The sequence below is a fragment of the Pararge aegeria genome, chromosome 18, assembly GCF_905163445.1.
Source record: "Pararge aegeria chromosome 18, ilParAegt1.1, whole genome shotgun sequence".
In the NCBI taxonomy this organism is placed as follows: Eukaryota; Metazoa; Arthropoda; class Insecta; order Lepidoptera; family Nymphalidae; genus Pararge; species Pararge aegeria.
In genome coordinates this window covers 10118205-10143642 of record NC_053197.1, presented here as the reverse complement: position 1 = coordinate 10143642, position 25438 = coordinate 10118205, and the positions used below count along the sequence as shown (strand labels likewise).

Below are 25438 nucleotides of genomic sequence, written 5' to 3'. Positions count from 1 at the left end.
TACGTGGCTGGTAAAGTTAAAAGGCAGTATATTAGAAGTTTTTTATTTATATTAACTTTTCAAGCTTGTTAAAACGGAGGCACAATTTTTTTGTACTTCAGGGTTTAAGGATTTGTCGTCATAATATATATATATATATATATATCAAGCAAAAATTCTAAAATGTCCTATTCAAACAGCAATAATTCGAAAGTTACTTAAGGTGGTTTGTGAAGCAACAGAACAGGAAGGTAAGGGGATGGGGTAAGGAACACATATATCTCTTAAAATTGTCATAAGTACCATTAGACATAACGATACGTAAAACACAACAAGTTATCACTATCAACTCCGTTAAAACCAAATTAATAGTATCATGCAAAAAACCCCAAAACTTTTTAAAACAGAGAACACGCTGAAGCCATTTTAGTACCACTAAAGTTTGATACAAACACATACGTCAAGTAATACTCAACCCTATTCATTGGTTATAAACATTAAAATAGTCTGATACAATACTTTTTGGCATTGCTGGTCAAACTTCCAGACCAGGCTAACAAAGTTCTAATCGAAGTAACGACGCGCGCTCATCGCCTTTGTACCAGAAACTCTTATATCTACAAACAATGGTAGTTTTGCCCCAAAAACCAATAAGATGTTATCACCCCTAGCAATACTGTGTGCCCAATTTGGATCACTATAGTTTGGTATCCCAGTACAAATATATTATATACTATTATTATATTATATATGTATATATATGTATGTATACATATACCTAAATACCCCGGGAACAAAGTAAATATTACTTTTTCAAAAAAGATTTATATGTTGTAAGGGAACAAATTTGCACTTCATAAGCTCTACTGTAAGTTATTAAAATTCATTTTATATCACCTGTCTTCTTAAAGCTTCGCTGGTTGACATCCAGTGCACACCATTGACCTCTGGAAGGATATCCCCGTAGAATTCATTCACATTTTAATCAAACAGGATATCTGTCTCTATCGCGCATATCGTCGTAAGATCAATTTAGGATTTAGGATGTCTGTGGCTTAATGGCTGATTTTGCAGGACTTTTATACGGAACTACTGTCTCGATGATCTAGTCGGTGGGGTGTTTTATTGCGAATCATGGGGTACTGTGTCATGAGTACCAGGTACGGCCAGTGCATGTTAGGTATTAAGTTTACTGCCTAGAAATTTTTAACATGAGCCTGGGATTTGGAATTTACTGTATTCATTCCTGCGGCTCTGCAAGCACGTTACGCTGTAAGCCCCGGTTACTGTTCATTGTGCTATTAATTGTTAAACCCCGGCAATCCCAATTGGAGCTGCGAGGTTGGTCTAATATAAGAGAGGAATCCTGTACCTAGCAGAGATATTAATGGGCTGAGAAAAATGACCACGGCCTCTAAAAGTAACATCTTATTGGATAAAACTGTTTAAAGTTTGGAACATGAAAAGTAAATTTTTACGGTCGTGAATTCTGACCTTTTGTTTTGTATTCGTATATAACACAAGGGATTTGGTTTTAGGTCCCTTGAATACAATTCAAACTAACTTTTTTTATATTTTAATACGAAAAAAAAAACCAATTTAACCCCATGAACTCTACTTTTGTTTCGGCTGTTAATAGTTTTGCCTAATTACCGCATCAGGAGAGGTTTTCGTATTGTTATACGAACAGACTAAACGAGTGTACAATTTTTTATTAGTGGTTAGATAAGTTACTAAATTTTTACTTAAATAATGACGTTTGTTTGTTTATTACCTTTCTTCGGTTTATCCACTAAAACAGACCCGAAGAAATTTGGCGAAGAAGCCTTGCATCCTGGAGGACTTTTTATCACGGTACTGGAATTAAGAACCGTTCCCGGGTGATGAAAAAATATACTTTACTAGCTTTTTCCCGCGGCTTCGCTCACGTTAAGTAAAATTTTTGATTTGGTAAATGTTAACTACGAAGGTTTAAAAAAGTGTCTTGTTGCTAAAAGAAAATATAAACGTAAATTATTTAAAAAATCAGAAACTTTAAAATAATTTTTCACCCCTATTCTATGTCCTTAGGTGTGGATTTTTTTTAATTTGTGATACATTTCTTTATTTCTAATCGAAAACCTAAAATCAAAGTTATATGGATGTAAACTGAAAAATAAATTCATAAACGAAGGATTTCATACAAACTTTCATCTCCTAATTAACCCTCTTAGGGTTGGAATTTTCAAAATTCTTTCTTAGCGGATGCCTACGTTGTAATAACAATCTGCAAAAAGCTGTGCGTTGATAGATCAGTCAGTCAGTCGATCAGTCGGTCAGTAAGTCACCTTTGCCTTATATATATATATAGATCACCCCGAGTGCAGTAAGGTTTAACAGAAAAACCGATCATGATGAATTTTGTTGAGCGCAAACTTACATCCTGAAAGCAGATGTAGATAGCTTTCTTTGGCCGGAACAATAAACAACCCTGGCAAGGTTAAAAAAAAGTCGCGGACTACAGCTAGCCCTTTCATAAACTAAAGCTATTATTACGGTTGTCGATATTTTTATTTTCCTATACCTAAATAGAAGGTTTCAAATAAACAAAACAATAATTATAAAGACATCGTTGTTTTACACAAAAATACCCACATTTAAAACACTACTTTGTTACAGCACGAAATGCACAACAAACAAAACTTTTTGGAAACTTTACAAGCTTGGCAGCATTAATAGTTTAGGTAACTGTATTTTATTTGCCAATAAACACAAACAAAGTTTACAATAGAAAGAAGTTTCACTTAAGAAGCGAGACAAATTACAAAAAGCTCTGCAAAAAAATGGCAAATGGGTCAGCTCCCGTTAGTTAACAGGATATTCGCAAAACTAAGCTTGACTATTTGTCATAAAGGCACAATAGAGTAAAAAAACCCACGTCTAATAACTAAAGATACCCGACTTTTTTTAACTATGAGCATAAAAAATTCAAGACTCATACCAGTACAAAAATAATAGTATAAAAAATGTTAAATACGGCTATGTCCTTCTCTTAGAGTTACGGTTCCATCTTTTCAGCTCTACGTTTAAAGGTACAGAGTAAAATAAAGTAGATTATACGCTATTGAACAATTCAATTTTATAAACACAAACCAATAATACCGATCTATCTAAATTGAACAAAATCGACTAACCTAAGATATCTTTGTAGAATGTTTATTTCTAAAGAGACCAGCTATTTTAATTTATATTTTGGTAGGTTTCATTAATGAATTTTCAGTATTTTCTAGTTGGTTTTACATCATTATTGTTATACTAAGCAAATAAGTAAGCATTTTGTTATTGCATTCTTAATATTTTCATCGAATCAACAAAAATGTTGTTGCATATACTACGAGTAAGAGTAGGAAAGTGTTATGTCGCTACAGTAAAATTTCTTGTATGTTACTTCAAATAAAGTTCTTTTCTATGCTTTGTCGTGAGTTGGCTCACAATACAATGCCTCCGAAATCAGCAAAGGAACTCACAAAATACGAACTCAAACAATCTTTACAAAAACAGGACTAGTACTTCCGCCTAAATACGGCCTATGTGCCATACTAATTAAAACACACATCAAACCACAGTATGTATAAACCTACATATAAGATTATCTTTTATGCAGCCTCTGACATTACAGACGTCTGTGCCTGCATAGCAGAAAGAACGAGTAAAATAAAAATGCCGAGACTGAAGAAATAAACGAAAGTATGCATTATTATGATGACGATTCCAGACAGGGAAGCTGTTGAGAATCCTTGGCATGAGAATTTTCGTCTATTATAGGCGTTTAAATACAATTTTGATTACCTCTATTGCAGGGATGAAAGTAATATTAAATTGAAACAGGTTTAGATAGGGTTGTTAGTCTGAAAGCCCGTGGTCTGCGAATCGTACCACCTTAGAAAACAGTGTCGTATTTTCGCAATCACGATTGTCTGTATTTTGTCGGATGCTGGTTAAATGAGTTTGCTTTTTGGACTTGCCCTACTAGTAGATTGAGTTTTACCAACCATTTAATATCAACGCTGTCATTTTAAGGTGTTGGCGCCTCAAATCGCACCCTAGATTAAATAAACCTAGATTATGTATGTTGTTATGCGCTTTTATTCTTTTATTTTATTTAGACAAGCGTCTATTTTTACATCACACAAAGTTAAGGACATCAAAATGAAAAAAAAATAATCTTATAAAACTGGAAAACAAAAGGCGGCCTTGTCGCTAAGTAGCGATCAAAGCGAAAGTGGAAGAGCGGGATATATTGTATTATTTAGATGAACTTATATTTTTTTTGTGACATTATGGGAACAATCAAATTATATGATTTAAGTACGTACTAATTATATTGAAATTGATTTATTGTGACTTATTTATGAACTTTGATAAAATATATATACATATTAATTTAATATTCCTTTTTTTTATTTTTTTTTTAGTTTAAGTCCTCATTGATATGTTTTTGTGTAGCGTGTATCCTATGTGTATTTATTTTCTCAAATAAAAGATTTAATATTATTATTATTCTTATTTTATTGTGACTAGATTGTTGGACTAATAATTTTAATGTGGTTTTTTTGCACGCATAATAGGCAGAATGTGAACGGCTTCAATTTAATTTTTATATCTTAAAATTAAATAAAGCAGTCCGCGGGTCCAGTTTTGTTGATAAACTACGAGTATATGGACTATAGGTACCCACACAAACAACTCTAAAACCCTGGTGCAACTTTGAATCCAAACTATCCAGGAACCTATTCAAACACACCTCGTTAGTTTGCGAAAAATCTTCTTGAAGACACTTAGGACTCGATTGCAGTACCAAGTACTGTGTCATATTGAAATAAAAACGATTTTTATATATCAAAAAGAGTTAGTTATCTATAAGATTAATATGTATTAATCATAAATTTCTGAAAAGTTTTATTGAGTCCTTACGTTGAAGGCTTTATATATTATATGGCAGAACTTTATATATTTAGTATATTTAAAAAAATCTGGAAAACTTTTTAACCGTTGTGGTACACTTAAAATAGTTTTAAGTTTAATTCATAAATTAGTTAGAAGAAATAGGGGGAAACTAATTGAGAAATCAAATTAAAATATAGTTCCTATGCTCTCTATTAAATACATTTTTTCATTTTAGGATAATAATAATAATTAACAGCAGGCGTCAGTTTCAGTTCGACACATGTCAAATTCAATCTTAAAGATTTCTTCCTCTTAAGAAAACATGCGTACTTACCTAAATACGAGTTTTCCCAGTGTAGTAATTGTGATTACTACATAATACTTAAGCTACCGATAAAATGACTTCAAAATAAAAAATACAATAAGAATAATTTTAACAACTAAAACTCATATATAATTTTTAGTTTAGCCTGTATTCATAAACCACTCAAATGGTCTATAATTTTTTGAGAAATATATAAGCTTTTTCAAGTAAGCATAAGCAACTAATATAGGACGTTTAAGTGTACTTATTCTTGAGTAATTTTCCCTTTGTTTCTTTGAAGAGAATTCTTAACATCTCCAACATAATAACAGACTAATTATCTCTCAAACGAGCTGTAATAAAAAATGTAAAACAATCGGATTTGAGAAAGGCAATTTGTTTCAGAGGACAAGCTAATTAGCAGTATGAGAGCGAACTAGCGTTAGGAGATTAAATACTAAGGCTGCCTTTCCACTAGACCTTCGTGACGTAGTTGGCGAATGCGAGGATGCAAAGGATATGAAACTACAACTACATTTACGCGGGAACCGGTAGGTATGTGACTGACGCACAAGGTAGCAAATGCTAGCGGGGCAAGAACTATTTGATTGACGTGTGACAAACAGAGAATAGACAGGTGTCATTTGCTGATTTCTTATAGTATTTTATCAAACTGTTATAGAATAGGTGGTGGAAGAACATATATGTGAGTAATAAAATATAAAAATAACAAAATAATCTGAAAAAATATAACTTTTAAAGTTATATTCTATTACTGCATACATGCACCTATTAAATCTGTCAAGATTAAACATTTACCTGCGCCCTGGCTTACTGATGAATTAAAAAATACAATTTTAAAGAAAAATTTAGCCAAGTCTAAATTTAAGAGCAAAAAATCTGCTGAAAATGAAAGAAAATATCATAAGATCAGGAATCGCTGCAATACATTATGTAGAGATGCACAGCGACGCCATATTCATACATCTGTCGAAAACGGCGACTCTTCCAGAGTTTGGAAGTTTCTTGAAACTGTTGGAATTGGTAAATCATCCAGAAATTCTTTACCTTCTCATGTTGATGTTGAACTTTTAAATCAATATTTTTCCAACCCTTCTAACTCTTTTGATAGTTCAGATAAAATGCGTACTATTCTTTCTCTATCTACAATTCCAACCTCTAATTATCCTCCGTTTGAGTTTAGTCAGTTTACTGCATGTGATGTTAAGAAGAGCATTTTGTCCATTGCCTCAAATGCTGTCGGTAGCGACGATATTAGCCGTAATATGCTGGTTCCTCTTCTTGATGTTATAGCTCCTGTCATTACTCACTTATTAAATGAATCTGTATTCACTTCCAAATTTCCTGAGGCTTGGAAGAGCGCTCATGTTATACCTCTTCCTAAGAAGGCTCTTCCAGCTAGCTTCTCTGATTTTCGTCCCATCTCTATTTTACCCTTTCTTTCCAAAGCCCTTGAAAAGCTCATTTACCAACAGCTGAACCTTTTCATTAATCGAAATTGCTTGCATAATCCATTCCAATCCGGTTTTCGTCCTGGGCATAGTACGGCTACTGCTCTTATTAAAGTTACCGATGATATACGTTGGGGTATGGACAATAAACTGCTCACAGTTCTGGTATTGCTGGACTTCAGTAATGCTTTTAATACGGTAGATTTCGACATTCTGTTGAGTCAGTTGCGTTCTCTTAACATATCTCCATCAGTGATTGACTGGTTTCATAGTTATCTTCATGGTCGTCGGCAGCGTATTCACACTGAGGAATCTCATTCCTCATGGTGTGATATTACTGTTGGCGTACCTCAAGGCGGCGTGCTATCTCCATTACTCTTTTCTATTTTCATCAACTCCATTACTCGGAATATATCTTCTCTCTACCATATGTATGCTGACGATGTCCAAATTTACACCCAGTCAACCTTTGATAATCTTCCAATCGCAATAGCTAGCATTAACAAAGACTTGCGCGTTATTTCAAATTGGAGTAAAGCGCATGGCCTTAACGTTAATCCAAAAAAAACTCAAGCTATTGTTATTGGCAGTCGAAGGCAGATTTCAAGGATTGACTGGTTTTCCCTCCCCTCCATTGAGTTTGATAGTGTCACAGTCCCATACTGTGAAAATGTAAAGAACTTGGGCATTTATCTTGACCGAACCTTAAGTTGGACGTACCATATTAATGAGATCAGCAGAAAGACATTTGCAGCTCTAGGCTCTTTGCGTCGTCTTCGGTATTTACTTCCTATACCTACCAAAATTATGCTCGCACAGACTCTACTCCTTCCCATTCTTGACTACGCTGACGCAAGCTATGTTAACTTAACTGAAGATCAGTTAAATAAACTTGAGAGACTCCAGAATTCTAGCATTCGTTTCATATTTGGGTTGCGCAAATATGATCATATTTCTCAATTTCGGTCTCGTCTCAAGTGGTTACCTATCAGACTTCGCCGGAATTTGCACATTGTTTCTATTCTGTACTGTGTTTTGTTTCATCCTTCTACTCCTCTTTACCTGAAAGAGAGGTTTAAATTTGTAGGACTCCCAGACGAACTTCGTTCTACGAGGAAGTTAGTCTTGAAGGTGCCTGGTCACAAATCCTCCTTCTTCAACGGATCATTTACGGTTCAGGCTATTAAATTATGGAACGCCTTGCCGTTAGATATCCGTGAGGCACAATCGATTGGGACCTTCAAGAAACTAGTGAAGGATCATTATTTGTCTCTTTCAGCCGAACAACGCTGAAGCGAATCATTTTAAGTGTGTAATTTGAATTATTTATGTATTTCATACTAATTGGGGATGTTATATGTAATATATTTATATAGATATTTATGTTATATATTTTATTTGTATTTATATTTAATATATTTATACATATATTATAGTTATATTATATATATATATATATATATATATATATATTTATATATTTTTTATTTATATTTATATATTTGTATAATTTTTAAATCTTATTTATTGCACCACCTACCTCTTTTCTACGTTTTTTCCTTTTACGCCATTGGTTGCCTGGAAGAAATCGCTATGTAGCGATAAGGCCACCAAATTGTACTCTCTTGATTGTATTTAAATCTTTGTAACTACTTTTTGTTTCTTTGGTGTACAATAAAAGTGTATTCATTCATTCATTCATACTGCAGAATCATTAATTTAACGTTTTAATTAAAGTTTAGCTAAATCATTATATTGACGTTATAAGCTTTGGTAGAAAAGGGTTCGGCTTAGCTTCATTTTTATCAAGGCTTGCCGAAGTTTGGCTCTTTGGAATACGAGCACGGGCATTATCCAAAAACTTTAGTAATACCTACTTCATTAGGTTATTTTTTATTTAAAATTGGTAGACAATATATTTAAGTTTCGTTTATATAAATGTTTGTTTTTTATATACATAATTCAAACAAAGGAATATCAAACACATCAAAAATAATGCATCCTCAGCACATACACCAGCTCAAGTGGAATAGCGCCTTTATACGGAGCTACTGCAAAAGAATTGTAAGCGCAGTAAGTGGACTGTCAAGCTTAAAGTTTTTGTAGGAAATGTAAATAGATAAACTTAAAAATAAACGTTTTTCAAAATGTTTAACAAATCAGTAAAGTTTTAGATACATTTATTTCGTAGGTGAGTAAGTTACATCCTGTTTTAATCTCTGGACTTCCACTGGAAGACATTGATAGTAGGTATTGAAGAGATTTTCGCAATCTACTATTTAGAGGCGATTGTGTCCATTCTTCTAGCGTCTAGCGAAATCTTGCGTCTAGCCAGCATACCTAATAGCGAGCCATAGATAAACATCAGCCCTGCGAGTAATAGCATGCGAGCACTAAATTTTAAAATTTAATTTTCTTAGAATTCTCCTAGAAGATTCTTGGGCCATTCAAAGGATCATTGCTGCCAGCATCTTAGCCACTATGGCTCGCATCGATGGCTTCGAAGACATTTTAGATTTTATTTAGTTTTTAGCTCTAAATTTCCTATATTTTTTTCTTCAACAAAACTTGGATCTCTATTACCGCAAAGCACTGTTACTGGTAAGGATTTAGTTTCTTCCACAATATGCCCTTTGTATATTACTTCTTTCTTCATGTTTCTATTTTTTGTTTCTTGTGTATGTTCTTGATGTGATGTACAAACAGAGTATTACAATAATCATAATAATATGCAAATTAATAGTTGAAGCAAATTTTTCAAAACAAAAAAACGCAAGCACTAACCCTAAATTTTAGTTTTACTGTTACAGATAAAGTTTTGAGATCACAATATATTAGTAAATACATAATTATAAGATTCCTTTCCAACATTTTTTTGTTTGTATTTTGGAAGAAATTATTGCAACAATAATGTTTTATTAGGTTTTGAATAAGCCCACTTAGCAAAATTTTCTTGTAATATGTGGTGTACGCAGTTGACGCAGCAGTGAATATTTGTACTATGTATATGTATGTCGTTGTTTGTGAACCAAAATTAATAAAAAAATTAATTTACTGTCTCATTTCCGTTGTGAATAAAAATATCAGTATCTGCGCTACACTTAAACTAAAGTGTCCGAGTGGTGTACGATAGAAGAACAAGGAAGTTAATTAGTAGTTGGAGGGTCGGTTCGCAACTAGAGGAAACTTTAAAGACTACTTACTAGCTGTGTTAGCATCGAGTAAAAGCAACGACGAAAAAATTATGGCCGCAAGTGTAGTTAGCTGGTTTAATATACTTTCTTTGTTTGTAGAGAACAAATATTCTTTAGAGAAACATAGTTCTTTAATAAGAAGATGAAGGCTAAGCGTTTTTTGTGTTTGTTACGAATTGTTAACCGAAAATAAAAGTCTGCTATTAAATAATTTACCGAAAAAAACACCTATTTACCGTGATTATTAACTATACCCTATTTTAGTAGTTGATAAAAATTAAGAACATATTTTCTAATTAGAACATATTATTATTATTAAACTCTTTATTTGTATACCACAACATTAACATATATAAAACATAACAAAAACAGAAACATATAGTAGAAAGAAGTAGTAATACAAAAGGCGGCCTTATCGCTTAATAGCGATCTCTGCCAGGCAACCTTTGAACTAGGAAAAACAAAAATATTAATTTATTTGCAATTTAAATTAATTTATTTGCAGGAGCATTCTTTTTTTTTGTTTCAGTCAGAGTCAAAAATATCTTTATTCAAGTAGGCCCACAGGTGGCACTTTTGATGCGTACACAAGAATTACACGGTAGTGAGATGATGGCGATAACCACATTCGTAAACTTAAAACTAAAGCTACGAGGGTTCCAAACGCGTCCCGGTCTAAGAAGAAGCCCACAACAGTTTGTTGTGGGCTTCTTCTTAGACCGGGACGCGTTTAGCCGGGTGTTTTTATTTATTTATTTTTTTGTTATCGCCATCTCACAATGTCATTTTAAATTATTAGAAGAGCAACCTGGTTAGAGCAATAATTTACACCCAAACTTTTTTATCGTTTACGTAGTCCTTTATACTATAATAGGACTTTTCTATCAGCTTACGTTTAATACAAACTTTGAACTTTTTAAGAGACATCTCCAAGATGTCAATTATAATAATAATAATAATAATAATAAGTTTATTTCAATTAACAGTTACACAGCAAATTAAAAATAGTACAAAATAAGGCAAACATAAGGTAATGTGTATCATGAAACCCAAATTCGATAATACTGCTATAGTGCAAGACTGAGTCGCAGTTATTATCGCCCGTCTCTGGAGCGAGAACCATACACTTAAATTAAATCTAGTGAGATTAATAAAAATAAAAACCGAAAAACTTTTTGAATTAAATTCAATTGAAAGCATTGATAAACTCAATTTTTTTTTTTCTACATTTACATAAATACATCAATAATTTTTTTTTTTTTTTTTTTTTAAATATAATTAATTGTACTTAAAAAACTAAATATGAGTGTGTGCGTGCGCGTGTGTTTATGTGTATGTGTATGTGTATGTGAGTGTGGGTGAGGGTGAGGGTGTGATTGTATGTATTATTGAATAAGGTTTTCAGTCTCATCATAAGTTAGGTTAAGAAGCCAATTCGTTAATTCAATTTTACATTTTCGTGATTGAAATTGGTAGTTTATTGAAAATTGGCAGTTTATTCGTCAGAGTTTTGTTATGATACTCTCAGGTTTTGGGAAAAACTGTAGGTTAACCTATTATAATCGATTTACGTGTCGGTACAGAAGGGATGCCATACCCAATATTATAACAAAAGAAACAACAAACAATTTCTAAAGCACATTAATAAATCTTTTAAGTGGCCTAGCCTGGTTACCTTCAAGGACATGATGCATTTCAGTACGCAGCGTAAGGAAGTAATCGTGCCATATTATACAAAATCGTCACATACTATTAGATAAGATTACAAACAAGCACTAATAATAAAAAAAATAATGATTGGAATTAATGATTTCTGAAAATTATTATTTGGTCTGGTCTGGTCTGGTTACCACCCTACCGAGAATAGACGCGTGGATGAGTAAGACATCGCGTGGAAACCGATTAGAGGTATGGGTTTAATATAACTGCCATACCCACAAACATTATAGCATGTTAGCAAATCAGACTCACTTTGTTAAGTTGTTGTCGTGTTAAGACACCCAAACACACATACAGAGGTGACATAACAGTGGCCTTATTTTTAGAGAAATATACTAATGTCATAAATAAATATACTACGACAAAACACACATCGCCATCTAGCCCCAAAGTAAGCGTAGCTTTTGCTATGGGTACTAAAACAACTGATTAATATTTTTGTGAATAATTAACATAAATACTTATAATATACACATAACACACCCAGACACTGAAAAACATTCATGTGCATCATGCAAACATTTTCCAGTAGTGGGATTCGAACCCACGGCCTTGGATTCAGAAAGCAGGGTCGCTGCTCACTGCGCCAATCGGCCGTCAAATGCGAAAGTATGTTTGTTTGTTTACTTAATAATTGTCCTTTACATCCTCACTAAGCAAGCAATCCTACAATTTTTTTAAATAGCCGTAATAAACTCGGACGAAGAACGCGGGCAATAGCTAATAGAAGAAAATAAAATAAAAAAATCTAGTTTGCAATATAGCTTGAAGTTCTATTTAGTTCGTGGTTTACCGATAAGTAATACAGCGTACCTACTCCTAATACAGTGAACCTACTTCACTACTACGGTAGAGTACAATTACTATACTGGCGGCTACTAACTTGTAGCCACAAGTGTAGTTAGGTTCTTTAATGTATTTTCCCGGCTCGTAACTAAACTTTAGAGGAGGTGAATAGAACAATCGCTAAGAAAAACAAGCATCTTAAATGCTGGTTGTAAGAAGCCCAGCCTAACTAACGAAAGTTAAAGCATTACGTAAAACTTTGAAACTTTTTTTTTTAATTTGAACTTTTTTTAAATTTCTTTAACCAAGTAGGCCTACTTGGCTTATCTGGCTTAAAAATAGTTTTTTTAATAATGTTAGGTGGTAATGACGTTATGTACACTGTAGGCTAAATGCGCGCTACGAACCCTCAGCGCGCTGTTATATTCGAACTTGGCAGGTTAAAAAAAAAATTGTCCCATTCTGTTCATAAAAATTTAAAAGCATGTTCAGAAAGATCTTGTAACTACGCACAAGGCAACTAATTAGTAAGAACCGATTCACAACTGGAGTATTTATGGACAACTAATAGCCCCGATAACATATAAAACCAAGTGGCAGAGAACTTTATTTTGTTGGAATGATTGTGATACTTTGTTATATTTTTCAACTGATTAATTTGATATGAGCCAATTATTGATTAAAAAAATATTTTAAGACCAAAAAAACGAGTTGCCTTCTTTTTGGTTGTATTTTTTTAACGAAGTTGCTTATCGCGGCTTGCGGTGATATCTGTTAAAATCGTCACGTAGAGCAATGCGAATCGCTTGGTTCCATCCTGCTTAGTAAGGAAATTATCGTCAAGCACTGGCCGCCATACTTGTTTACATTACATTGTGTTGAAATGTGACTTTTCCCGATTACCAAGTCTCTACGAAAAATCGTACGACTATACTTATTTATGTAATTAGATGAGGTACCGAAACCGCAGACGATTTGTTATAAAAAATGTAACAGTCAATTCTATTTATATATTACTTAAATAATTTTATTAAAGACTAGCGATCCTCCCAGGCATCGCACAGGTACCTATATATAAAAAATGTAGGAGTGGAGGTACATGAGCCGACCTAGAGATAAAGCTTTTGATTTCAGAAGTTTTTATAAACCATATTTGCAGAAATTTTGACTTTCGGCGATTGGAGGCAAATTTTATTTTAATACTTAAAAAAATATTGAAATAGGCTTTATTATTTATCTTTTGCATCTGTGAAAATGTATCTAAACGATGGTTAAAACCGCATCAAAATCTTTTGCGGGGTATAGGAGATGGCGGATAAACAAACAGAAATGGGAAGCTACTTTTTATAATTTGTTAATATGCTGTTAGCAGTATTCTTATAACAATTATATAGAAAATATTTGCTAAATACATTAAAATAATTATAGTAAGTAACCAACAACATGCTAACTATACAAATATATTTTGAATTAATTTCTGAAGTGAACTTACGTATTCTACGTATTTATTTTAATTAGTAATTCTCTATTTAATATAAGGTAAAAATATTGCAAGCTCAGTAACAACTGTGCAAATCGACCGATAACTTAGATTAAGCAAGATTAAGTTGCGTTGACTCAGGTGGACTAACGTTAAGGCTGTTTGCATTATTACTCATGATTAGTCAGTAGCGAGCCTTATCTATACAGATAAAATTAAATAAGGGGTATGATTCTAGATTGTTCTCAGATAACGATGTTGGAACATAACTGCTTGTTGGAATTATTGAAAGCAATATTCATGATATTAATTATTCCTTTATAGTGAAGCAATATTCATGATAATAATTTTTCCTTCATATCAGTAACTTTGAACATTCGTATCAGTTGGTTGGGTAAAAAAATGTGGCTTTTGAAGGACTACCATTACTTTTTTGCCTTATTAAGTGGAACGAGTTTATTATATCTGGCCTGGCCCGATGGGAGGCTTCTATGCAAAATATTCCTGTACAGAATCGCATAGAAACCACACACAGATAAGCCCGCTACCATCTAATACAGCATCCACTATGAGCTAAGTCTTACCATCAAGTAAATAAATCACATAAATTAACAGTAAATGCATAAGCATTTACTCACTAACCTGTAGTGAAATAAAACAATCTAATACTACTACAGGATAGTTTTTTTTTTCATTATTTTATATAAATAAAGAGCAAGTACGTGATTTACTGCTAGAGTAGTTAGTGACGTTGCAGTCTAAATGGAACCGAGCGAACCTGCGACATGAGCAAATTAAGGAACTATTAATTTCTAAATCGACGAATAACATAAGCACACAAAACCTCAGGACTTTGGAAGAACGCAAGCACAGCACATACCAATATGGAGGAGGCGTACAAAAGGCAACCACAACTAGGGTGGAAATGCGACAGGATCAGTAAACGCTACATATTAGAAAGACAATACAAAATAAACCTAGTAAAGAACAAAGCAGCAACACAGAACTAAAAAACCATCGAAGTATACACGGACGGTTCTAAAACCAAATGATGTGTCAATGAGATGTCTCTTAAAAAGTTCAAAGTTTGTATTAAACGTAAGCTTATAGAAAAGTCCTATTATAGTATAAAGGACTACGTCAACGATAAAAAAGCTTGGGTGTAAATTATTGCTCTAACCAGGTTGCTCTTCTAATAATTTAAAATGACATTGTGAGATGGCGATAACAAAAAAAAAAAAAAAAAACACCCGGCTAAGTTTGTTGTGGGCTTCTTCTTAGACCGGGACGCGTTTGGAACCCTCGTAGCTTTAGTTTTAAGTTTACGAATGTGGTTATCGCCATCATCTCACTACCGTGTAATTCTTATGTACGCATCAAAAGTGCCACCTGTGGGCCTACTTGAATAAAGATATTTTTGACTTTGACTTTGACTTTGACAAAACAGGCACAGGATCCGGTGTAGTATGTCCAGAGCTAAACATGAGGATCAGCTACCCACTTGGTAAGAACGACTCTGTCTTTCAAGCAAAGTGCATTTACATCACCACTGCAGCCATAGCGATGGTAAACAGACATGTAAACCACGATAAAATAAACATAAACTCTGACAACCAAAAAATTCAGTTATGAAAAGTTTTAGTAGTAGCTAGGCTATGTTTTACCTGTGGGATACTTTCGTACACAAACACCGTTTGAAAAATGCTCATGTTTGAAATGGAAATTATAAAACTTGTTCTTATTATAATAGCGCACAGAGAATGGACATCAATTTTTCCACCGCTTTATTTGCGACAATTTCCTAAAGCCTTGACCCTAAAATACTGTCGCATTTACGAGCCTGTAAACCTTTCATCGTTGTCTACAATTGAGAATGCTTGTCTATAAACTACCGACGGACGGACGGAGCCCTTTATAACCTGAAACGGACAATCATGAAAATGATTCTATAACATGATTTTTTTTAAAAGAATAAATATTATACGACAATGCACACATCGCCATCTAGCCTCAAAGTAAGCGTAGCTTGTGTTATGGGAATAAGATAACGAATCAAATAATTTATGAATAATATACAAAAATACTTAAAATATATATCCATATAAACTTAGCACTTTGCTGGTCCAACGTCCATCAAACCTTAACGTAAACCATAAGACACTGAGGACAGCGTGAGGTGGCGCTTCTTTTGGAAAGGCAGTGGATGTCCACATGCTGAATTTAACTAAGTTTAAATTTTAATATCATAAAAAACCAGAATAATTAAAAATTCTAAATATTTGATAATCACTGCATCTCTCAGATCCCGCTGTCCCAAGTAATATTAGGTAAAATATAGGTGAGAATGCGCATTGTAGAATCCGAAAGCAGTATTATTTAAAAATTACCGTTTTATATAAAAATACCTTGACGTACCAAAAATTACGGACTGAAACAAGAGCATTAACTACATAAAAATAATAATGCTTTTAGCGAAGATAAAGCCGTAAACTCCTAGGAGTAGATAAACTTAACTCCATAACTTAATCGTAGAAAGTAGAACAATTGTTTGCTCCTAGAAATAGAAGTTATCCTACTTAACTCTTACGTATCTTGAACACGCTACTTCAACCTTTATGCGGAATAATAGAAGATACTTCTACAGCTCATGACATCAATAAAAGAATTACCCTAAATAATAGAAATACCTATAAAAAATATATTTAATAATGTCATAGTTAGTAGTCCGGTCTGAAGGGCATGGTTGCCGGTGTAAATACAGGCAGGCACATGAGGCATAGGTGATGGTATTCCACTTACCATCAGGTGGGCCATCTGCTTGGTCCGTCAATTATTACTAAGTATATAAAAAATCCCCTTATTGTTCTTCAACAGTTGGGCACAAACCGCCTCACGTAAAGGACGGGAAGATTGTGAGCTTTGACTTGGTACGCTGCTCCAATGTCAGTTGGTAACTAAAGTAAACAGTTGGTAAATAATAATTACAGAATTTAAAAACAGTGTTAACAAACATCTATTTTTATACGGAACATATAAATACACCCTAGAAAATCTTAATCTAAACCCATAAAAATGCGCATCAGATATAACCTAATTCTCCGAAACTTCGGTTCACCTATTATTAAAACATTAACAAGTTTTTGGCCAATCTTCAAGAGGACAAAGGCGGTATTTCCGCAGGCCAAGCAAAAAATGTTCAAAGTATCAATTTTCGATCGACGACGTAGGTCCGTTAGAGCGTTCTTTCCGTATCAAAATTGTGTGCAGCCGTCCAGGTTTGTCTAGACAAAGTCTGCGAGATTAAAGATGAGATGAATACAAGCTGGGACGAGGAAAGAAAACGAAAAATGCCTTTTCGTAGAGAGGCTTGTTCTGTCACGTACACTGTACTCTTATTTAATCCTTTTGGGTGAGGTTTTATGAAAGCTCTCCCCCTTGCAAATATATTATCTCGTGTATAATAACAACGAAAGTCTCCGTTCCTAAGGTTTTATAATGAAAACAAAAATACAAATTAATGCCGTATAACTTTATGTATTGTAAATGTACAAGTAATAAATCTTTTTGATAATATTTATCAAGACATAAAAAAAATCATAAAGCTTCTTATAACAAAATGGAATTATTGTTGATACGACAGCCATTAATATTATTAATATGGCTTCACGACGCGAGAACCATAAACTTGAACAAACGAGAGAGGCGGGATACTTTTTACCGCCCGAACTCCCATAAAAACTTGAGCCCTGAATTAGCTCGATTCTTTGTCACCCCTTTTGAACAACCCTAAAATTTCTACTACCACCGTCTTTGTCTAACAATAACCACCACATTGCCATCCGTTAAACTGCATCAAGGAAAAACAACGTAAAACCACCCGAGATGAAACGAGATAGAATAAAATATATGCACTAGTAGAGAGCCGATAGGACAGAGAGAGCCGCATACGTAGTAGTATGGACGTACACTTTGTAGTGAGAGTGAAGGAGAGGAGGGGAACCCTCGTGCGGGAGCGAGAAAGACATAAAAATTAACTATCAGAGGGGAGAGGAACAGAGCTTCTTCAGGCGGGGTGGTTAGTCCGCTTTCGACCGCGCTCGCGGTAGCGTCGGCTCTCGTGGAATGTTATAAGGCGAACGAATCAACTTGTGAAAATATTTTTTCTTGTGCGTTTACGTTATTGATATCGTAGTTTTTGTTGCGTTTGAGTTTCAATTGTTGCATCGCTGCGAACCAGGAAGAAGGGAGTTTTAGAGGCAAAATTACGAAAAACTTTGTCACACAAAATTATCATGTTCAACGTGCTACCAAACTTACGCATTGTATAAAGTTTGGTATTATCGGCTGAAAACTTTATTATGTCGATATCGCTTGGATTTATGTGCCGGTTATGATAACAGAAGAACTTTACTAGGACGCTGTAGTAAAACATAGGGATACCAAAGAAGATGTGTGCCAAAATGTTATTATATAATTTTTCCTTGTTTTCCGCGATCGTTACCTGGATTGGAGTGCTCGCCGAGGAGGAAGTGTCATCTCCTTTGAGAGTGGCCCAATGTAGAGCAACCTGCTTACAAAAGGTACGTTCCTTCTATTTACATTTCGACACATAAATCAGAATTCAGACCTATACGTTATATTTTTTAATAAAATTGAAATATTATTCCGATAGTCAAATCGATTCTAAAATTCCCATTTATATTTACCTATGTGGATTTTCTCATTATCTATAGGGATATTTCTCTAGCCAAGCTTTACAATAGAGAATTTTAGCCTAAGGGTAGAAAATTTTATGTTCTTGATGTAGCTAGAGTGCTAACTCTAACTAAATAAGTGTACGTCGACACTGGACATGCTCTAGCTCTACAACTCTATCGACAAAGATGCGCTTTAAATTCAAGTATTTTGTATTTAAAGCGCTCCGGTATTTATTCGTAGTTTCTGGAAAATTACGAATCAGAAAAGTCCTAATAGCAATCTAGTAAATCGATTCATCTTTTTTAATAATATTAGAGTTGTTTTATATTCCATTATAGTAAATGATAGAGTACTACGATTTGGCTTTTATCCGTAGCTAACACTGGAAATAGTCTACTGTACTCTAATAATATTTTTATTGATTAACCTTTCAACATATTATTATATTTTGTAGTTACCAATTAAGTTATATAATATACCTTATGAAGTAGACTGTCCATGTAATTTTATACATACTCGTAGCAAGCGCTATAATAATAGTTGTGGGTCGCCATAAGGTTTATTCCACGACTGTCAAAAATAAGAGAGTGATGTTTCAGAGTTCATGTATGTATGTGTGTATCTATGTATGTATGTTTTTCTGTTCCACCATACTTTGAACACGTCGCGCCTGATCATGTTTACATAAATGGGGTATAGTTAGATCATACCCAGATATACAACTTTAATTTGATTGAATATTCAATGTAGCACCGATTTCAATTAAGATAACTCGTGCAGTATTGGACAGTAAGTTAGTAATTTTCTATAAGTAAAAAAAAATGCCAAAATATTAATATGACGCGGGATATTCTCGTTAAAATGCGTAAGCTCTGTAGGATTTTGCAGCGCTTTAGAAGTTAATAAGACATACAAACAACGAAACTTTTAAAAATTTACGTTCTAGAAAAAAATAAAGTATAGGTAGGTAGATGAACTGGTTATATACCTATTTTGTTTATTTTTGGTTTCCACAATGTAAGTAGAGCAACTATTTGTCGGTATTTTTGAACAGTGATACCAATGATTAAAATAATTACAGAAACACTTATGTGGTTAGTTATGTATAGCTGGAATGCATTTTTGCAATTTGCATGTAATTTTGCACGATACACACTCTGAACCGCGGATAGATTGTTCATTTGTCCCTCAATCGATCACCCTGTGTACTCCAATCGCCCGACGGCTCGCAAATAAATTTAACCGAACACAAACTCCGTAAGCTCAATAAATTGAGGAGCGTTTTTATAGAGCAGTAAAGCTTTTATGAATAATTACAGGATAATATTTTATTGGTGTGGTGAGATGTGATATTACTTCTATGGAAAAAAATTATAACTTCAACGAACATCTAAAATAATGGAAGTATTTAATTATCTATCGATGGATTTTTTTTTAAATAACATTACTTACCTATCTATCTATAGTTTAGCATGTAGCAGTATGTAGCCTTATAGTAATGTAGTTTTTAGTAGTAGTAGAGCTTATTGTGATAGAACTCGTCCAGGGAAGTTACACCATACGTATTACGCTACGCTACGCAGCATTGTTGCAATGCTGTTTTTGTAGTAACAGCAGTGGCGTGCACTTCATACATGCACAAAAGCACTGCATACCCAAATTATTTTATATAAACCGTATTGGAGGGGAATTTTTCCATTTTATGCCATGTACCTGCTTTATGCATACTCTGGTCAGAAACCCTGTGCACGCCACTGAGCTACAGGCACATGAGGCTAAACACCTACGCCTCAAATTAATGGACACAGGTCGTCTGTTACAGGACAGGCTCCTTGAATGCCCTGTGAAGTTTTGCTCTGTTTATACGCGGTGTTTTTCCACTTAACAGCAGGTGGGACATCTGCTTTATCCGTCAATGATTACTATTAAGAAAAAAGGTTTAAAGTAGCTTTCAAATTTCATGGTTCATTACGAAAATACGTGTATTTACAATTACCTCGATGATCTATTGGTATTTGGGCTCGATGAATGAGTTGATAACAGCAAATTTACTACTTTGATTTTGGTTTTTTGGGCTTCGGCTGTGGCTAGTTACCACCCTACCAACAAAACAAGATGACGATAGTGACCTTCAAAGGGCTAGCCAGTCTGTTACAGGTCACTATCATCGTCGTTACCAGCTTAGACATTGCATCATGCATTATTATTTATGATTGCAGCCAATAGCTAGTTGGCTGCAATCATACGATGTATAAAAAAAAAATCTCAATAAGTTCAGTTCAGAGTAAGGAAATTGGAGTCATCCAGCTTTGTGATGTAAAAAGTATGCTCCCAGTTAATATCATTAAGATGAAAATGTTATAATAATCAAAGTTACCTTTTAAATGCCATTGGTGCAGCGTTGAGGGTCTTAGCACTAAGTACCTCTCTAATTAATAATTTTACTATAGTAAAAGAGTGAATTCTAACGCCCAGAAAGAATACCTACTTTCTATACTAATAATAAATCTAAAGAATCTTCTTTTTGATATTTTCTTCCTATTTACGCTGATCATTGGAACTACAAGTAGTATTTGAAAGCCTAGTCCTTGAGGGATATTACATTTTTTAGGAATCGAGCAACGGGCGGGTGGTGTAATGAAAATTGGTACCTATGGAGCAAAATTTATTTATTTATTAAAATTTATACTCTTCTACTATTATGAATGCTAAAAACTTATGAAGGATGTGCGTAACTCAGTCCCATTAGAGTGGCTAAACTGTTTAGAATGAAAGGCACAGATATTTTAAGTATGAATAAATGAAAAAAAAAAATTTTTTAAATTTCTCTTTTATAATAAATTTTAATTTAAAAAATTATAAATTACAACAGCTTGTAATTTATAATAAAAGTAACTTGAAATAGTGTTTTATTTAGTTAATATGAACCTACATATCAACATTAATTAATTAGGCGGTATGGGAGGGAATTAAGTGATAACATCGAAGTTACTCTAAAGATATAGGCTAATTTGCTAATGGGGGTGGGGGAGTTAACAATACTACAGAAAACCCAAAGTTACCTATCCCTATCAAATATTACGTCCATCACAAACTCAGTAATATGCTTCTAATAGTGCACGGAACTATCCATATTTATCCACCAACCTTTAATTATTTTATTTATACCTATAGTTTAAATTTACTGCTGTGTTTATGAAGAACAGCCCAGTTGACGTATCAAATCGCAGAAGAAAGGGACAACATGTAAATTATATCATCATATCGACCCAGTACCGGCTCACAACAGGGCACGGGTCTCGTCCCACAATGAGAAGGAGTTAAGGTCGTAGCTCACCACGCTGGCCCAGTGCAGATTGGTGGACTCCAAATACCTTTGAGAACATTATGTAGAACTCTTAGGCATGCAGGTTTCCTCACTATGTTTGCCTTAACCGTCGAAGCAAGTGATATTTTGAATTACTTAAAATGCACATAACTAAGAAAAGTTACAGGTGCGTGCTGGGATTCGAACTCGGCCCCTCGAAAGTGAAGTTGAGCTCCTACCCATTGCGCTATCAACGCTTCACTGCGCGAAAGATTTAAATTAATATAAGCACCTAAAATATATAAATGTGAAAAAAAAATGAGAAACCTTTAGAATCTTAAAACCACACATTGTATTTGATATTTTTTATTCCACTACAAGTTATACTCGGCTGCAATCTCACTATGTATGAAAATCCATATTCTTAGTTTATAGTAGGATCACATTGATCGACTAGGTGGACAGAAGACGTCAAACGAGCTGCAGGGTGCTGCTTAATGCAAGCGGTACAAGACCGTATTTGGAACTTCCTCCAGTAGTGGACTTCCAATGGTTGACATGATGATGATAAAGATAATGGTGCCTTTCAATATTTAGCGATTTAGCTGTTTCTGCAACTAACTTAATAAACTCCTCAACAGCAACTGCCCTTAAGCTCTCTCAAAATTTCAAAAAATTTCAATATCAACATTTTGCTTTTGGTATTTTATGTGTATCTCTGTATACCACAACAATAAATATAATACAGTTTTCGTTACCATAAATCTAAATATATATCAAAGTTAATGTATAGCAAACCTAATCTTCATAACATTAGAAGTGAAATCAATAGTTTTAAAATCCACTCAGGAAGCTCTCGGTTCTCGAAATTGTATTAAACCTGCCAAATTCATAGCGAAAACTTTGAGCGAAACTATCTCCAGAAGGAAACGCAATTACGTAACTTAGAAATGTGTATCGGTGTTCTGTAAGCGATAAGCGGGCTCAATTTATATCTACCAATATTTACAGATACGATTTATCTAAACGGGTTATGCTATTTATTTGAATCGTTCCGAACAGGTTGCCCGGTTATCTGTATTGGAACTGTGCCTCCATAAATGTAATTTGTATTGACTATCCCTTTTATATGACTAGCAGCCGCCCGCGACCGCGCCCACGTGAACCTTTAAAAGGACCTCTGCAGTATCTCTCTATTTACTGCCACCTGATAATATACAATGTGATACAAGGGAGCTACAAATTTATTCATGGATAGTCGCGAAGGATTTTGCTCTTTAAAATGAAATAACAAGACCGCTACATCGCAGGTACCCACTCACGTTTCTATAAATTAAAATTTATACAATGTTAAATTAAAGTATGGTTGTCGTCATAACCTTCCTGTTATCAGTTAGGTAATAGACGATTTAGTCACATTGGGAAGTTCTATAACCAAGAATCCCTTCGGGTTATACCTAGGTATAATGTGTTGCTGTTAAGTGAAATTGTTAAGCAAAGCTTAATTGCTTGGAGTGACGGTTTTTGTAGAATAGGAAACTCGGTCTCTAGGTCTGTTATATTATGTTGAATATATGAATCCTAAATAAACAAATTGACACATCTGGGAATGTGTCTGGAGACGTTCTCCATCTGTAAATTTGACTCCATCTAAACTTGACTTCTATTTAAGTTTTTTATATGAAAGTTCAATAAATATAATAACAAGTACAATATTTCAAGTGAATGTTTTCATTTGACAAAACAAAAAAAACCTCAACTAAATAATACAAAATTGATATCTTTCAGCTTCCAACGTGGAGATTAATGTATTATTCTACCGGCTTAAAAAGAATCTTGATTGAGTTTTAATTAACTTTTCAAATTTTACGATGGGTCTATAAAAGAATTTGTGCTTTCATGTCGCTCCTCAGCCATTACTTTGTTTTATAAAATTAATGATATCTTTCTCAACGAAGCCAACCATTCATATATTTTGATAAGACATAGTTTATATATAAGTTTATAGGGGTACAGTAGGGGCAACCGAATAGATAAGTCCGACAACGGTTTACCAAACACTCACGTAAGTGAGAATTGAACTTTATTTGTAAGAAGTGGAGTTTAGCTTGCTTGGACTTCATAACTCTGTCCTACATAGCTCTCTGAACTACTTATATTTTGAGTCTACTTGTATCAGTATCTGTATCTATCGATTATGTAATACTAGCTGTTGCCCGCGACTTCATCAGCGTTTGATAGGTACTATACATAATTTTTTTGTGGTTATAAATATTTTATTGTAGTTTATAAAAGTAAAGAAAAATAAACATTCTATCTACGGGTATAGAAATATTGTTGAAATCATTCCGCTAGTTAGTCTTGATTGACTAAAGTGAGACTAGACCCTACCAAAATGGCGTGCTTATGAAGAATATGGTAAAAAATATACAGTTCTAATAAATTCGCAGTCAAAATCAACGATTACAAAAATAAATTTTGTCATATTTGTTCTAAAAAAATAAATTATTTTTCATCAATTGTTAATTTTAATTATCTTTCATTGAGATACACAGATCACACAATAGAACCTATTATATATATATTCATAGAATCAAAACCAGAAGACATTCGAATCAAACTTCGGTCACATGTCAGTCAATGTTGCCCCTACCGACATGAACTTGTAGAAAGCTTTAACTGTTATTTACTATGTAGATTATTATAGTTACATTCAATCTGAACCCTGCATTACTCAGGTATTTATACATGATGAAGGTGTTAATACTGCTCATGTACGATTAGCATTAGTATCATCAACTTTGCTTTAAGCGATTATTATTCAAATTGGCTTTAGCGCTCTTTGACAATTATGAATACCTAAAATATGTTACTGATTTCTCCGACGTGACCGATTTTCATATTTACTCGTTAGAAAAACCGTTTAAAGATTTAAGCAAATTATATTCACTGGGTTTTATAGCGACCTCAGGGATGTCAAATAAAAAAGGAATGTCAGCAATGTATAAATAGTAGGTATAAAAGTAGTTCCATATTGTTCTTTCTATTTTTTGTTATTTATAAATCCGTAAACTACAAAATTGGCACCAATATCTTCAAAACAAGTGGATACCTATTTTAATTCATATAATTTCGTATATGACGTTAGTTTGTTTTAGAAATAAAAAATATTTTTATGGTATAAAGGCCTAATGCGAATTTTATCTGTAGGAAGCCAATAAGCTGGTCTTTTACGGGTCGCTGTGTCTTAAAATTGCAAAGCAAAATCCTGATGGTATCTCTTGAGTGACGGTAGGAGCCTCTCGATTCCGCATGGCGGGCTACCATTCTCTTGTCGGAATCACTTTGATGCATTCTAGATACGCGTTTGAACATTCGGAGAAAGTTTTTCTACGAATGGTTTGTATTGACAATGACCAATGACCATGGAAATATGGTAAAAGATAAGGAATATTTTCTAAAACTGGTACTTATTTTGAAGTCTGACGAGTGTATGAATGAATGCGAAAATGGACTATCTAAAGCTTATTTTGAGCTTATCTTGGAGAATATGTGCAACTTATTTATAGAAAA

General features: G+C 33.7%; 1 protein-coding gene across 1 annotated transcript in view; it reads left to right on the top strand.

The window, feature by feature from the left end:
- The first annotated feature begins 17957 nt into the window (after positions 1-17957).
- Positions 17958-25438, top strand: part of LOC120631713 — a 67681-nt gene continuing 60200 nt past the window's right edge. The window contains exon 1 of the mRNA XM_039901394.1: positions 17958-18440. Coding sequence (XP_039757328.1) covers positions 18309-18440 — 132 coding nt within the window. The 5' untranslated portion in view covers positions 17958-18308. The remainder of the gene's footprint in view (positions 18441-25438) is intronic.